The sequence below is a fragment of the Poeciliopsis prolifica genome, unplaced genomic scaffold (genome assembly GCF_027474105.1).
Source record: "Poeciliopsis prolifica strain line A6 unplaced genomic scaffold, Auburn_PproV2 SCAFFOLD038, whole genome shotgun sequence".
In the NCBI taxonomy this organism is placed as follows: domain Eukaryota; kingdom Metazoa; phylum Chordata; class Actinopteri; order Cyprinodontiformes; family Poeciliidae; genus Poeciliopsis; species Poeciliopsis prolifica.
In genome coordinates this window covers 3,607,090-3,624,363 of record NW_026562413.1, presented here as the reverse complement: position 1 = coordinate 3,624,363, position 17,274 = coordinate 3,607,090, and the positions used below count along the sequence as shown (strand labels likewise).

The following is a 17,274-nucleotide window of genomic DNA, read 5'->3' as shown; positions in this document are numbered from 1 at the left end:
CAATCTTTACCTGCCACCCGGCCTCGCCTCTAAATCTGCTGTTACCTAATGGCAGAGCCCGTGCAGAGCCATGGGCTGTCCAGTTTAAAGACTGAGCTGCGACACACCAGGCCTCGCGGCTCTGTATGTGTGTGTGGGACACATACAGAGCTGTGTAGAGTTGGGGTTTATTCTTCACCGGGAGAGCCAATCAAATCAATGTTATGCAAACCTATTAGTCAGAGGTTGCAGCACTCACTCAGGGACTTTCCCTCAGGGTCCAACTAACCGATGAGCTCTCACCTCTGTTAGTAGTGAATAGTAGGACTGTCCACTTGTTCAAGCTTCCTGAAAAAGAATTGAATCATTTTACTGCAACATACAAATGCAGACTTGTCACATGTATTTAACCCAATCAAAGAAACAGTTTTTAAACATGATTTTTTAGAAATATTGCCTTAAATTTGAACTATAATCAAACTTTCACACCCTATAACCTTTTCACATAGATGTTGCAACCTCATCGTATTGTATGAGGTTGCAGCAATACGCAATTAATGCAACAAGGCAACGCAAAGCAAACCTGAAAAGTGTAGCACAAGCATTTCATAATCAGTCACCAATCCTGAGAAAATAATTGTTCAAGACAGGCTGTGTACAAGACTTTCCAGAGTCTCTCAAATTGATTTAGGTCCGAACTTTCCTTGGGACATTCAGGGAAAAGTATAAGGCTACCCTCCATGTTCCCAGTTAGCATGGTGGTGTGCAGGTCTCTAGTGTATTGCATGCAGGCTGGAAAGTTCAGTTTAACCGAAACACATTCTCCTGGATTTTATATTGGGACAGTCACAGTAAAAGGAGCAATACAAACACACTGGACTTTTTTTTTTTGTCAATTTTATTTGTAAAAACATGTTAAAAGCCATGCGTCATGCTAGCACTTCAGTGTTGTGCACCAGTTTGTGCTGTCTAGCACATAAAAATGTATTAAAATCCTTCAGAGATGCATGTCTTCCATTCCTCTGTTTTAACTGACTGACATGGATTTGCAGGTGCTATTCTTAATTTTACACACTCAGAAAACTGAATGCAATCTCATTTCTACCACTATTTTTACAATATTTTGCTCTTGCATTAGATATAAAGCCTTTTAAATTATGGTTTATCATTACTTTCCTATTAGGAGCCATTGAAGACGTGATTCAACTCATACAGACTCACATATCTGTAAGATTCACTGGAACTGAAACTTTTTACATGGTTTGGATCAGCTCTACCTGTATGTGATCAGGGTTTTTCTAACACAGGGGGAGGGAGAGGTTCTCGGCGTACCTCCAGTAGCCCTTAACAAAACGCTCCTTGGAACAGCAACAGAATAGGCTCAGCATGGCTTTGACTTCCACTAATCATCTTAGCCAAAGCATGCAGCCTCTCAATGTGCCTGCAGAGGAACACCTGTACAGGGCAACACTGGCCACATGGTGGTCATCATCAGTAAGCTCGCTCATCTTCATCATCATTAACGGCAGCAGCAGAGTGCACTACTCAGAAATAAGTAAGCTCATTTCTAAGATCGTGACGAATCCTTTTCATGCAAATGATTGAAATTGTGACGTTGGACTGACTGAAACTAATGATTTTACTAAGACGTTCAGGATACATGCAAAACTAAAGTGTAAAAAAGTATTGAACAATATTAGTATGATGGGGTGCAAATCTAGCATATTATTATGAATATTATCACAGATGATTTTCAATTAGTATCACTTCGTCTATTACCATCCTAATGTGCAGATGAAATTCTCTGGTAGAAACAAAAACAACATAAAAAGAGATATAACAGACTTTAGAAGAGGAGACTTTAGCATCATTGGGCAGAGTTAGAATTTGCATGCCAAAAATTTGCTTACATATATATATATATTGCCTAACACTGCCTGCTATTATTGCCACAGACATCGACTCTGATCATATGAACCAGAGCTTTACGACATGGAAACATAATCTTCTGCAAAACGTAGCCACATAGGACAACTGGAATGAATGATCTATTTTGCTATTAGAATGAAAGTGTGATGCGTTCAAGGTCGAGAAGCCAACAGTATTTGGCCCGATGGATTAAATGTCACTGACCTTTAGACCCTCACCTCATAAAGATTTCAGTGACCATGCTAAAGTTCAGAGAGTGTGGCGGACACAAAGCGACGTGAGGATAAAATGAGGGTTAATTGCAACTGAATTAATTATTCAATAGTCAACAGTGATATGATGATTACATGCTTTTCTTGAATCACAATGTCCCAATGAGATGCAAAATGTAATATTTGATCCTACTTTTTGAGAACTGTTGGCTCTCAAAAAGTCAAACTAAATCTCTAACATCATAATTTCCACTTTCAAATTCTTAGTACGAATTATGATAAAATCATAAATTCTAAAAGATTAGAATTTCAGCTTCCAAAAACCCTTAAAGTCACAATGACAATATCTTCTGTATCTCCCAATCATGACAGGGCATTTGTAACGTTTCCCTTCTAAAACAGAGATTATATGACAGAAAAACCCCAACAACTTTCTGTGGAAGGGAAACTTCTCAAGCTAATCGCCATTCATGTGCCGACTCCTGTTGCCAGGACAACGCCGCCTCCCATTGGTCGCCGCGGTCCCACGTGACGCCGCTGTGAGGAGCAGCGGGGCTGAGCGGAGTCTGAGTGAGCGGCGGTTGAGAAAACAGTCAGCCTCGCTTCGGAGTTTGGACGGAGAGCAGCAGCTGAGAGTTACAGCGCCTGTGCGGCTTCAGCTACCGGTTCCTCCGACTCCACCACCGCTCCCCGACTCGAGGTTAATGGACTATTAAGGAGGCTTTTTTAAAAAAAAGAAGAAACCCTCCACGCCAACTGAAAAAGCGAGGTATGTTGTGGGCTAACGTCCCCGTCCTTCCCTTCCCTCTTTACTGAGTGTCCCCTCTTCCTGATACTTTCATTCCTTCTCAAAGCAGTTGAAATGAGCTTACAACCCAAACAATACTCTCTTCTGTGACTTTCCATCACTGTTAAGCCGTCGAGGTAACTTTATGTTTTTTTTTTTAGAAACAACACTTGACAGTTTCTTCCATAACTTTGCCCTGCAGCAGCAGCAGCAGCAGCAGCAGCATTATTACACTAACGGTTGATCAGGCTTCACCTACATTTCTAATCGGATGAGGCTGGTCCTTTTTTATCCTTAACGAACCTCCAGAGAAGTTCTCAGAGGTGTTCGCTGTATTTGCACTAAAAGCGTGAACACAGGAAGTGGAGACCGCACAAAGCTTGAGTGAGTATCTCGTTTCAGCGAATAGCCCATCAGTCGAGTCAGTAGAATAAAGCAGGAGAAAGAAGGCAGCTTTTACTGCACTTGTTTCACCTTGACAAGCCCGTGGAAATGTTTGCTCTCCTGCAAATGAATGTGTCTGGTAACTTGTGTGTGCATTCGGTCAATAGAGATGGAGCAATCACTCTGTTTTCACTCCCCAAGCTATTGTAAGCTGAAACAGGGAGTCATTCATACAAATGAATGTCAGACATTTGGGGGATTTTTTTTTTTGTTGAGCATGCATCTCTTATATTGCACCTCTCTCACTTAAAATGTTGCTCTCACACTCAAAAAAGTGTGCCCAAAGTTATCTTTCTGTGCTCAGATTTAATGCACCAATATTTGTGGCTCCTTTTTGACTCCTGTGTCTTGCACTTCAACTTCCTCTGTGGGGCTGCAAGCTTTTCTCTCAGGTCTGTTTTCTCTGCACATTTTCATGAAATGACTGTATCTGTGACCTTTTGAGAGCACAACATTTTGAGCACAAGGAGCAGGATTCAAATAGAAGAAGGTGTCTGCACAAGAGAGATTCAATCTGATTGCAGATTATTCTCTAGTGTTGTGAGATTGTATTTGTGAGGTGTTGTTTTTTTAAATTGGAGATTTGTGGAGACAAGTAGAGAGCTTGGGATTGCCTCACAATGTGAGGCTTTGCAGCTTTTAGAAAAATTAGCAAAATTTCATTGGAGTTTTATATAAGAATGGTGGAGACTTTTCAAATGATATTACTAAGACTGCTGGAAGCCTACAAACTTACATCGTATTAGAATGTTTTACTTTTTATGTGGTTTGAATAAATGTCACTTATTTGACTTGTAACTGTTTTTAGAGTCAAGATATCTCATTAGACAAAGTATAGTTTGACTATAAAAGCAATACCAGAGTGCATGCTGTTGGAAACAAAAGTTCATGTTGTATTTCTTTTTTAAATTTTAAATTCTCAACATCTGAAATGAGAAAATGTTTTTTCTTCAGGTGACTTGAGGCTTATCAGACTCTACTAGGTATGTTCACGAAAGCGTAAATTAAAATATACTAGGATCAAAAATCTTTCTGTAGGTTAGAAATTAGGATAGAGAGAACATTTCAATCGCCTAAAATCTGGGATAAAGTTTTTTTTTTTTGTCAAAATTTGTTTTCAAATTGTTTAGAAATCTAGTAAGTGCTGGTAAAATGTGTTAAGAAATATTAACTAAAATAATTTGAATGTTTCAATCAAATCAACAATCAATGATTTGATTGAAACAATCAACTTAATCATAAATGATTTGATTGAAACAATCAAATCATTTTGGATTGATTTGAACAATACAGACCTTCCTTATGTTTTTATTTGAAGTCTTGGTTCTTGTCTGTGCTACAAGTACCAAGAATGGCATTTGAGCTTCTTTTGTCCGTTGCAGTTTATAAACTTGATCTTTTTTCTTTAGCTATTATTAAAGCTTTTTTAAAAGGCAGTTATATTAAATTTTGAATTAAAGGTTGTTTGGAGCTTTATGACTTTTCTACTTAGATTTTGGACTTAACGAGACATTGTATTTATTTATTTTCTTACTTGGAAGTTTAAAGAGCTAAACATTATTTTTTATTTTTTTTTATTTTAAGTCATAACATCAAACTGAAAAGCTGTACTGCTGTGAAGAAGTCTTAAAGTTTACAGTTCTTCCAGCAAGGTGCCAGCAAAGCCATCATATTGGCCACGGTTTTGGAAAGAGGCATCATACTGCAGCTCCGTTTTGTGCTTTACTGTGCACTGCTGGCCAGGTGGATGAGTCTATTTAAAAAAACAAAAATAAATAAAGATATGTGCAGACAGTTTTTATGGATTCAAGTCAGATTATGTGATATATTGATTTTGTTTTAAATACTGTGTAAATACTGTGAAGCTGGAGTACTTTTATTCACACAGTGGGAAGTCTAGCCAGTATGTTATATGATTTATGGTCGAACTTCCTCTGTCAGACCCTGTAATGCATTCCTGGGGGTGTTAATAGACACTGAAATAGACACATAAATGTTAGTGTCAAAAGAGGAGGTTTAGTCATCCTGATGAAACAAACACTTAGCTGCAGGAAATAAAAAGGAAGATGCTCTGTTGGACAGAGGAAACAAACAAAAGAGAAACCTCAGCAAACACAGCTGTGTGGCATCTGGATTTTTATGGATTTAATTTTAGTAGTCCAGCAATTTGAGCTGGATTAACACTGAGGTGTTGAGGCTTTTCTCTAAACATTTCAAGATGCGGATCTCCGACAGAAGTTTGCTAAATTTGAACAGATGTTCTATTTTTGCCTGCTCGGGTGTGTTTTCCATTTGTTTTGGGCCGGATCTGACCACAGTGGAGGGCGGCTCGGCCTGTAGTTTGGCCCGTCGATGAGGCAGTCGGCGGGTTTTGAATTGAATTAGTACTTAAAAGAGAAAGAAAAAAAAAAGTAGATGGAGTGAGTGAGGAACAGAAAGATACAGAATGTTTTTGATAGGTAACTGCATGTTCTTTTCCTCATGCACTGCAGGAAATAACGGTGACAGAGAGGAATGGGAGACGTTCAGTTGTCACATTGACATTTCCATCTCTGCTGGCTTTTGTTTCGACATTCAGGGAAAAATGAGCGGTGCTCTCCACATATAATCAGCAACAATTTTCTCTGAGTGTTTGTCCAATGCTCAGTCTGTTTTGCAGCTCTTCCCTCCGTCTCTCTCTGCCGTCAGTGGCATTTTTTTATCTTGTTCTCATCCGCTCCTCATAATGGCTTCAGTGTCATGATTGTGGTTTTCTGCAGCGCCTTGACGCAAAGAGCTCTCCGTCTCACAATGGGAGCTGATGTGTGCTGAATTATGATGAAATTTCTCCCTTGGGTTTCGCGTACAAAGAGGAGATGCCATTTTTTTCCCCCTTTCTTTTAAAAACTGACAAATAATAAAAGATAAAAATGAAAGTCTGTAATTAAAACATACTATTTATTATTAAATAGTATGGGGTTTTTATGGTGATTCACAAGTATTTTAATCGCGGTTTTAAATGGGCTACGAAGGGTTGGCTTTAATAAGCACCTGCGGGAGGAAGAGTTTACCACTTTTGTATATTTAGCAGTAAATACGTGGTATCAAAAACACCTTCAGAAATGTGTCATTTTTGCTCAAGAAGAGAGCATTAGTCGATAGTCCTGCCACAAACTGTGGATTTCTTCTGCAGAAATCCACAGTTTGCAATTATTTTCTGTCTAACTGGATGCAATTAGTAGTTTAGCAATTTTTTTTCAGTTCGATTTGACTTCAAATTAGGGATGTACCATTGGGCTTCTTCCTGGCTGATAGCAATTTTGATTTCAACCTTTTAATTTTCTACAAACTAAAAAGGCTGAAAGAGAAAAATGAGCTTGCGGGTCCTTGAGAGAGCTAGCATGAAAGTATAAGCTGTGGATTCTGATGCATTTAATGACCACAAGGACAAAATTCAAAATGTTTGTTGTAATCTCTGGCCGACCGATTGATTGCATTTCTATTCTCTTGCATGGAACCAATTAACTGTGAGTGGAAGTTTTTATTTACCTTTATCAAACCATGCAGGTTTGAAGAATTAAATTGGACTTAAAATCTTTTCGCTTTACTCCCAACTTGGTTTAGTTGACTTTTGTTGTTTGATGAACTGAAAGCTTTCACAGGACCATTTCTTGAACCACTCTGTGGTACAGCTCAGACCAACAGCGGTCTCTTTCTGACCTCACACTAAATAACACGGCAGATTGAGTTGCACCCAGACATTCAAGGAGCCGCTGCAGTGAACACACACCGCCACGGTGCTTGTAACGTGAGCGCTCCCTGCTCCAAAAGTTATGCTGGGCGGCAGCTGCTTTATATGGCAGCTTGATTGCAAATGGGCCGCATTTGCAGTCAAGAGCTTGTGTATTTTAATTTTTTTTTATTTTTCTGAGACAGGTGCAGTTTTTAAAGCCTTTAACATTTCTCCCAAATTATTAAGCTTTACCAAGTGTGAACATTTCATCTTTCGAATTAGTCAGTTTGAATTAAAGAGGTACATGCATCCTAAGTTCTTTGCATGCACGTAGATTAAACCATAGAGAGATCAAATTTGTGGTTTTTAGGGTAAAAGTGGTTCATGTGCACTAGTTTCTGTCTCTTGGCATGGCATTTAACTTTAACTTGACTGGTGCTAATGGTTTGACTAAAACGGTAAAGGCTCCACTTTCGAGCTCGACTCAGTTTTCGTCATCTGCAACAATGTTAACAAGGAGAAACGGTACAAGAAGTAAGATATAGCAATAATATTATTTTAATTTTGAATCCAAATAAAAATGAAGGAATGACAAGATCAATTATTTTCCTTATTTTTATTTCTTCAGGTCATTAGAGACAAAATGTTGGTTTATACAGCAGGTGTTCGTAATTCGCATTTTATGAATAGAAGAAGAGTTAAAAAAAAAAACAAACACTCCAGATTTTTCTGTATTTAACCTGCTGATCAGACTTGGCATAGCCCAGTGTTTTGGGACTAAATTGAATGATTCTTCTCTAACAACACAAAACAAATGTTGCTTCCAATCTGCAGTAATTGTTCACTAGCAGACAAAGACAAAGCAGAACTGCTGATTAAATCAGCAATCAGACTGAGTGTGTTTGTTTTGTTGCAGAACTAGGCCTGTAGCAATAACACATCTTGCTGGATGATAAATTGTTCCAGACATTATTGCAAAAAACAATAATGTTTTGAGCCATTTTCAAGTGATACAATTGGATAATGACATAATAATGCTAGTACAGCCTCTACTAGATCAATATGCTTTAATTTCTACAGTGCATTTAACGTTGAACCTAGAAGAAATTTTAATTATCCAAAATAAATTGAATATTCAAATCTCTAAATAAAATGTCCCTTCAAGAAAGGGACTAGTTGAGACCAATGCACCAGAAACCTGCTGCTGTCCAGTCAGACAAGAAAAACAATCATTCAAATGGATTTTATTGAGCTCATTTCAAGTTTTTATGCAATTAATTGATTTACTGCTTTTTGTGACAGGTTTAAACAGAACTATATAATATGTTTTAATTTCAGCAGAAACATTAGTTGTAGTTTTTATATTTGATCTGGTCTGATGGCTACTTCTGATTTGGAAATGTTATTACTGCAGAGATGAAAAGTCGTCGTTTTTTTTTTTTTTTTACTGTTTTAAGTAAAATTGATGTAGTAAGCCTGATGAAAGATGCATCACTCCTCAAGTGGGCGCCTCATTCATATGGTCAGTAATCTGGTACTTTTCAGTCCTTTTGGCTCTCAGACAGCTTCCTTCATCTCCCTCTGTTCTTGGATTATCTGCTGGACTCTTGCGTCGAAGCTTACCTGCAGGATATAAATGGAGACCTGTGTATGTTACATAAGTGGGCAACAAGATGTTCTGAGACGAAGAACAGACGAACTTAAGTACACTAGAGAGACCCCAGCTGCTCATCTTATCTCTGTTTGAACAACAGTACTGAGCAAGTATGTCTTTATTCTAGCAACATTTCTTAGGAACAACTGTATGAAATCACAGTCTCCAGATTTAGTCAGTAAAAAAAAATATTATTTTTAAAAGAATGCAATAATCGATTTATGTGTTATTATAAAAGTAAAAAGTTACATTATTCTGGTCTGTAAATTTGCGAAATAGCTTCTTTGATGAACTTTGGAGTTTAAAATAAGAACAATAAGTAAATCTGTGATGCCTAAATTAGGATTTACTTCTTAAGCCATAATTAGTATTTTTATTTATGAATTTGCTTCCTTTCTTTGGGAATCTGGAGACAAAATGTAGATTTTTCAGGTGTCTTAAGTGTTCAGTAGAAGTGTTGAAGTTGCCCGGTTATATAGGCCCGGTTATATAGGCACACGGAAGCACTTTTCGAGTTCAAATAAATTCGAGGTTTCCCTCAGGAAACTTGCTTCGCCCGGCGGTTGTGGCGCTGGGCGGTCATTCATCCAGCGACTCGCTGTGTTTTGGAGTTTAAAAATGTTTAAGCCTGGTGGGGACGCAAGTGAAGCCTGGTGGTCTGCCAGGCTTATAGTAACCTGGGATAAACCTTGACATTATTTAATTTTACATTTAGTAAATATGATCAGTCAAGTTGAACTTCCCCAAACCAAAGTTTAATGATGGTGGGAAACATTGTTAATCAAATGGAAACAGAAAGATATGTGTTTCAAGATCATAATTGATGTGTTCAGAAACACATTAGGCTTAATACAATATTAAAAATGCAAAAAAAAAAAAAAAAGTTAAGTGTCAAGTTTTCTATTGAAAAACATGCATTAAACATCAGATGTTTGAGAGAACAGATTGCATTGTTGATTTCTGGTAAGTTCTGTCTTGGACTCCAAGAAACTGAAAGTGTTGGCCTGTTCTGCTCAGATCCACTCTGACTGCTTTAGCTGAGGTCAGCAGCTCTATCTCTGGCCTGTTCTCAGCTCAGAAGGTTGAACTAGCTTTCAGTCACTTGTCCAGGCCTCCTGGGATGCTTGAGCGAGAATCTGCCCACACCACGTGAACTTAGCACTTGTCAAAGCCCCGCTTATGTAAGCTTGTGGGCTCCAGTCTGCCAGGAGCAGCAGGTAAGAGCCTTAACGGTTAATTGTGGCCGGTGATCTCACGGAGTCAGAAATAGAGGAGATCTTAGGGTGACTGGCTGATGGGATGTTCGATGCAGGCCTGAGTTCTCACCCCGTCATCTTGTTTTAAAATAAACAAAGATAATCAGCCAATGGGAATGTCGTCGCTGCAGACACTCGGTTGAAACATGATAATTGGGCACACAATTGTTTTTGTCTGTTTCAGCTCACCAAAGTGAAAAACACTTTCACAAACAAAATATTGGATTAAATACACTTATTAGATAGTATTTTGGTTGGAAATCTTAATTACTTTAATTTCCGCACATCAGAATGTTGTTGTAAAGGGATTTGCAGGAGTTGCATGCAAACAGAACATAGAAAGATGAGTGGGTTGTGCAGATTTTTAGCCTGTTGAAAACTGGAAAATCCAATCTTTTACCTGTCAGTAAAAGCACCATAAGTGAAACTTAATCTTCATTATGGAAACTATTTCTGAATTAAGAAGAGGTAGTTTTTTTTTTTGTTTTTTTTTTACCATTTATCTGTGGAAAAAACAGTTTTAACAGAAATACCAAACCCTTTCATTGCAGATAGGATTATAAAGGAAGTCAGAAACACTGAGGAGAAAAAAGCAAATTAAAACAGAAACATAAAAAAAAAAAATACATGGTGAGATGTTTCTGACTGAAAGAGCAAGGGAGAGCAAGACTTATTGCAGAAAACATTTTCTTGATTTTATCTTTTAAGTTTGGAGTCTGTCTTTTTTGGATCCTGCTAAAAGTAGGAATGATGGCAAACTTTTAGAAATCTCAGTTAAGGAAACAATGTATTTTCTTTGGGAAATTCATATAATGCTAGAAATGTAGTCATACTAGTCATGCTAATTGCTAGTGTAAAACTTTATTTATTCTTTCATGTGCCTATATAACCTGCGTTCATTTATTCCTGTCTTATCTCATTAAATGGACTCCTTATGGTTGGAAAGCGGTATTCATGTTCATTGCTGTTCTTATCTTGCAGTTCTTGCAAATCCTAACGTCAGAAGGTCAAAAGCTTTGATCAATTAATCTCTAATGGAGATCCAAGAACATTTGAAACTCCTCATTTGGTCATTGGGTAGTCTGGTAGTTTATTTATTCTTGCCAGAAATGTGAAGTTAAACCAAAATTATTTACTAGTATAAAGAAAATATAGATTTGCATAATTGTTGTTTATCTTAAAACATCTCTCAAGAAGGATATCATTGAAATTGCTTCAGTTTCCAGTTTCTTGTCTTGTTTTTCAAAGATGTGTACAAAGATGACGAGAAAAACTGAAAGCAGTTTCTTTTTTTGTCTTGTGTATAATTGCAATCCTATTTGGAAAGCATCTACATTAACTACTCTAATCAGGCTGAGGTTGAAAGCATTTCTTTATCTTGCCAAAAGTGCTCTTTCTCTCTCTAGTAAGGGGTTGAAATGAAAGATTTTCACATTACAGAACTGTTATTGAATTTTTCTAGTTGCTGAATTGTTGGTAAAGCAAATATTGACCTTAAAAACACATCCCATTAGCTAATTTTGTAGCTCTTGCTGTTTTGACAAAACTCTCAGGAGTGGTACTAATTAACCTTATCAGTCTTGTTTATAATAATAGCGGGCAAAACATTTTAGTCATCTTGTAAACAGTAGGACTGGATGGATGCTGCGTGTTTTCGATTAAAACTAAAAGCAAACAACTGAATAAGCTATTAGGCTTTCCAGGAAGCGTTATTAATTTCTAATGTGAGTCGAAAGCATTCTGTAAAGTTTTTATTTTTATTTTTATCTGACTGTGGTAACAAGAATGACTGCGCTGCTTGTTGTTTCTCCTTTGCCTCAGAAACCATCATTATGCACCACAATCTATGAAGCAATTAAAATGCAAATGTAATGGAAGTGGTGGTTCAGATGGAGAATAACTTGAAATGAAAAGTGCATGAATAAGAAACAAGCATAACACTGGTCCTAAATAAAATCCAACTTTGAGGCCTGTCGTGGAAATGCGTTGAGTCTGCTGTACGGTGGAGTGGTTGGCTGTTCTTGCAGGAAGGAGGTTCTGGGTTTGAATCCCAGTCCGACATCTTTCTATATGAAGTCTGTGTGTTTTCTTTGTGCTTTTAAAGGTTCTTCTGTCTTCCTCTCGCAGTCCAAAACTTTCCATACGAGTGTGTTCTTGCTTGGTTGGTTGTTCGGTTTCAGCCTGAAAAGTCATTATCAACGGAATATTAAGCAAATAAGTAGATTAGTTAAGTCAATACTTGTATTTAAAAACAGCAGAGAACAAAGAATAGCAAAAGCATTTATTTATTAGCATAATAAATTCCAAAGTGTCATCTAAAACCATACCAAGATTTCTATTAAAACGAATAGCAGTAATCACAGATTAAAAGATTTGTCTCCCCATTCATGTTTTTACACATCTCTCTTGCTGTGGTACAGAGATTTATGCATAGATATTATCATCATAGCGGAAACAAATCAAAGTATATGTTTCAGCTGCTTTGTGAAAAAAATGGCTCAATAGAAGTAGGCTTCAATGAGAATGAGATTGAACCCAAGATGGAGCCTTGAGGTACCCCTCAATAGACGTAGAACTAACTGGCTTGTTGTTTAATGCTGTCACACCAGCGTCTTGGTTGTGAATATTTTATCGCACTTCCATTAACAAGAGCTCGTTTAAGATGTTATAGCACAAAACGAAATAAAATTCAACAAATGAGTAGTTTTTACTGTTTTTATGGGGCAAAAACATTGTAACCATAGCAACTAATGCTGAATAAATTATTGTGTCCATGGTTACAACTTTATATACCACATTTCTTTACTCGTTAGCGCTCCCTGCTGTACTATTTACTGCATTGCTCTCCTAAATGTTACTAGTAATTCTCAGTGTACTTTGATTGGAACGTTTGCAGAACAGAGTTACTTTAAAAAAACACAAAAAAACACAGCATGTGTGGCCAGATGTATTTTCCAACGATGATTAGGATGTGATTTAAAATGCTAAAAATATTCATCAGTGTCTCACAGGCACAACACTAATACGAGTTTGATAAAAACATTAATAGTAATTAATAGTTCATTAATAGTAGTTTTCCAAAGCCCTACAATGAAGCCTAATGTAAATTAAATCAGTTTCTTCCTTCTTTTTGAGTCTGTACTTTTTTAACAAAGGCACTACTTTGACATTTGTTACTTTTTTAAAGAAAGAAAACCATCAACTGAAGTCTCTAATGTGAAGTGCTTAGAATAAGTTATTCTTAGTTTTAACCTGCTATTGCTGCTTTTAGCTGCCATAATCTTTAGCTTTACAGAAGACGTTTTTTTCTTATTTTCTTCCTGTAAAAGATCTTGTTTCCAAAAAAATAGTTTACGATCTTTCACTGAACCTGTCAGTTCCTTGAATCTGTCATAAATTTTACAGCTCAACAAATATTAGCAAGGCTGAAAAGCTGCTTCGACAACGAGCCTCAAAGTTCTTGCAGGAAATGTGAGTTGCATCTGCAGAGATGCTTGCAGAGGCGCATTATCAGGCGCGTGGTTATCAACAGGTGTGGTTGGTGCATCTACATGGGTTCTGCTCCCTGCAAGCATTCGGTGGTCTCCGTTTCTCCTTTATCTTGCGTATTGTTCATTTCTGTTGTGATATGCTTTTGCATTTTGGAATTACATATAAAGGAGGATATTATAATGCTTATTTTGTCTTCATTTTCTAATTATTCAGCTTGGCAAAAAGGCTGGTAAAAGGTTTAGAAACCTTTTAGAGTACGAGTGCAACGTGTTTTCTTAATTTTTTTTATACTGCGGATAATTATCCTGCCTGTTAATATAGTTGAAACAATTAAAGTGGTGAGAATCAGAAACAAATGAATTTTAAAAGCTTTTTCTCGCCTTGTTGAAGTTGCTCACACTGTTGTGCTTCAGTTTTGGAAATCCGATTGTGAATCTCCTTCCCTCAGTAACAACTTCCTCTCTGATGGTGTTGACCATTAGCATTTAGGCAGGGCGTGTTCACTTAATTTTTATTTAAATTTATATATATATATTTATATATATGCTTTAATATTTTTGTGTGAACATTTACAATTGTTTTCATTTCTGTCTCTATTTTTTCCGCTCGCTCTCGTTTTCATGCGATTATTAACATTCTCTTGTGTCTTGTCCAGCAGTCCAAAGCGCCGCTGCCCCTCACCTCCAGAAGCTCCTCCAAAACAAGCAGCCATGGGCAAACAGAACAGCAAACTCCGCCCGGACGTCATGCAGGACCTGATGGAGAACACGGACTTCACCGAGCACGAGATCACCGAGTGGTACAAGGGCTTCCTGCGGGACTGCCCCAGCGGCGCCCTCAACATGGAGGAGTTCAAGAAGATCTACGCCAACTTCTTCCCGTACGGAGACGCCTCAAAGTTCGCCGAGCACGTCTTCCGCACGTTCGACGCCAACGCCGACGGGACTATAGACTTCAGGGAGTTCATCATCGCCCTGAGCGTCACGTCCCGCGGCCGGCTGGACCAGAAGCTGAAGTGGGCGTTCAGCATGTACGACCTGGACGGGAACGGATACATCAGCAAGGCGGAGATGTTGGAGATTGTAACGGTAAGATTTTTTTGTCAGGCGTTTTTGTTCGTCTTTAAATGCTGCTACATTTTGCTTCCTCGCCTCAAGGCTCTTCGAAGTCAAAATGTCATTTGAATATTTGTGATGTAAAGCTAGGAAAAAAAAGTTAAGCTCTTTGAATATTGGAGATATTCCAAACTGAAAAGTTTGCATTAACTTTTGAGTAATTTTAAATGTTTGGTCCTGTGGCCTCCAACATGCAGCTCCGGAACCACAAGTGGCTTTTTGGACCTTAAACAATAACTATGGATGAAAAATATAAAGTACAAAATGATGATTACAATATTGATATAACAATATTGTAATATTGTTCTTTTTTGTTTTTTTTTTAACACTTTTTCATTTTGTTCCTGCAACGTTTGCTTTGAATTTCTACAAAGAATTTTGACAAAAAGGTCCAATAAATTGCTTCTATATGTTTTTCTTGTCATTACCTCCTGGATTTTCTAAATTGCACACAATTTTCCATCTGACAGAAGAAAAAAAAATGCATCCTCTGTTTTTGTTTTAATCCTAAACGTACTGGTAAAATGATGGTTCTTTTCAAAATTACTACAAATCTCCTAAAATAGATATTTACGTACATTTATGAATAGTCTTTTTTTCAAAAATATGCATCTGATTATATTTAAATTCCCTGGAAAAGGCAGTCCGTTTGTATTTACATTTTGTTTTTTCCAACTTTCCATTTGAATTTTGCAACCCTACTGAAATATTCATCATCATCTCTTCTGTTCTGTGTCATAGTGGCAAATATCAATTCCTTTCTGGTTCTCAGATTTCTCTGAATTAGACTCACCTGGAGGAGAGTTGATTTCACTGTGCGCTCTTCACATGCAGCTAAATCAAGTTCTGTGTTTTAATGAGTGGGACACTTTAGATTCCTCACTGTGCGTCACACACACACACACACACACACACACACACACACACACACACACACACACACACACACACACACACACACACACACACACACACACACACACAATCCTCTACACATGTTGTTTCATCACACAACGTAGAGCTACATCAAGCAGACTGCGTAATTCCGTTTTCCAAGTTAGTTTTCTTTATTTCTAGTTGATGTCTGAAGTGAAAATGTGTTTGTTTTTTTTAAATCTCCACAACACTTCAGCAAGATTTAATAAGCATTTAGAATAAGACAGAAATAGTTTTTACAGCGATGCCAAACAAAACTGGAAAGATTAAATAAAACTGTTTACAATGCCATATAGAAATCTTCATACCTCTTGATTTTTTTGGTTCTTTTTAAAAAAACTATGCTATTTTTGTTTTTTTGTCCCTCTGTGTCTGTACTTTGTCACAGCTCCAAATGTTTGCATATCATCAATCAGAATACGAATCTCCCTTATTGTCCACGATTCTCTGCATTATTTAAAGTGAAAATGACCAGGAGGTATTTTTCCAGTTGTTAATGGGTAAAATATCTCAAAATAAGTCAGATTGGGTAAAGAATCTCTGAAAACATCAAAATCAATACTTATTGATGTTTTTTTTTTTCAGGCCATTTACAAGATGGTCTCCTCTGTGATGAAAATGCCAGAAGACGAATCCACACCCGAGAAGCGCACTGACAAAATCTTCAGGCAGATGGACACAAATCGAGACGGTAAGGCTGCTCAGAGTCCTCAACTCTAACTTGAGCATTCTTGAGACAAAACCTGTTTTGAATGACATGAAATGTTCTTTGTTTCAGGTAAACTGTCCCTGGAGGAGTTTGTGGAGGGAGCAAAGAACGACCCGTCCATCGTGCGACTGCTGCAGTGTGACCCCAGCAGTGCTGGGCAGTAGGAAACTGGACTGATACATTAGCACATTTTCAAAATGGCTCCCATTTGACCCACCTGAGACTTTTGAAATGTAATACTTTGACCTATAGAGAGGCGCATGAACACACAGACGCATGCTGTGCCGAAGCACAATATATACGTCTGTAAATAGTCTTTCACACACTGTTCACGGGCCTCTGTGTTCGGTCAAAGGTTCTGCACAAACGCGGGTCTGATCTGCGGTACAGATTTGACTTGAAGGACTGAAATGACCATCAAAGACTCGTTGAAATGGAGAAGGTTTTCCCTGCGCTGCGAGATCACAGTCGGCAGGGACGACGCAGCTCATCCAGGAGGTACGCTGAAGCAAATTCAAGTGCGTTTTTACCCGTTTATTTTTTTATTTTATTTTTAAAAGCAGGATTTCCTATTTAAAGAGAACGACGTTGGTTTTATCCGTGTGACTTGACCCGGTTTGCCGAGTGGCGACGCACAGATCTTTACCAAGTATTGCGATGCAGCTCACTGTCAACACTGGGGGAAATGAAGCATGTCGGTCTGGGGCTACAGAGCAGTCATTCAGTCACAAGATCTGGGAATCATTGTTTTAAATGTTGAATATGATTTTTATGTACTGTATTATTTTTTTTTTGAAAGATTTTTTATTTGATTTTTTTTTGATTGATTCTGCGTGACGCGCTGAGTGTACCTGCATGGTCTCTGGAGAGCGACTACGTTACGCATAAACCGAGCTGCGATTGTTTCTCTGCAACCGCAGTGTAAGTGTGAAAGGAGAAAAAAAAATAAGATATATGGATATATAGTATGTTCTCATTTTATTCTGACGTTAACGTTGCAGCGTTTTGCTGCAGCGCAAGATTACACTTTCAATTTTATGCTTAAAATA

The 17,274-nt window shown here is 37.7% G+C and overlaps 1 protein-coding gene across 2 annotated transcripts; it reads left to right on the top strand.

Annotated features, from left to right (window-relative positions):
• Positions 1 to 2,643: 2,643 nt before the first annotated feature.
• Positions 2,644 to 17,021, top strand: LOC129375002 (neurocalcin-delta B). Of its 2 annotated transcripts, none has more exons than XM_055053761.1 (4): positions 2,644 to 2,889; positions 14,124 to 14,553; positions 16,102 to 16,207; positions 16,295 to 17,021. In XM_055053761.1, exons 2-4 carry the CDS (start codon positions 14,176 to 14,178, stop codon positions 16,387 to 16,389), a joined length of 579 nt encoding a protein of 192 aa, XP_054909736.1. In that variant the 5' UTR covers positions 2,644 to 2,889; positions 14,124 to 14,175; the 3' UTR covers positions 16,390 to 17,021. The 2 variants fall into 2 exon arrangements, with proteins under 2 accessions (XP_054909736.1, XP_054909735.1); XM_055053760.1 differs by having other exon boundaries at positions 14,121 to 14,553.
• The last annotated feature ends 253 nt before the right edge of the window (positions 17,022 to 17,274 follow it).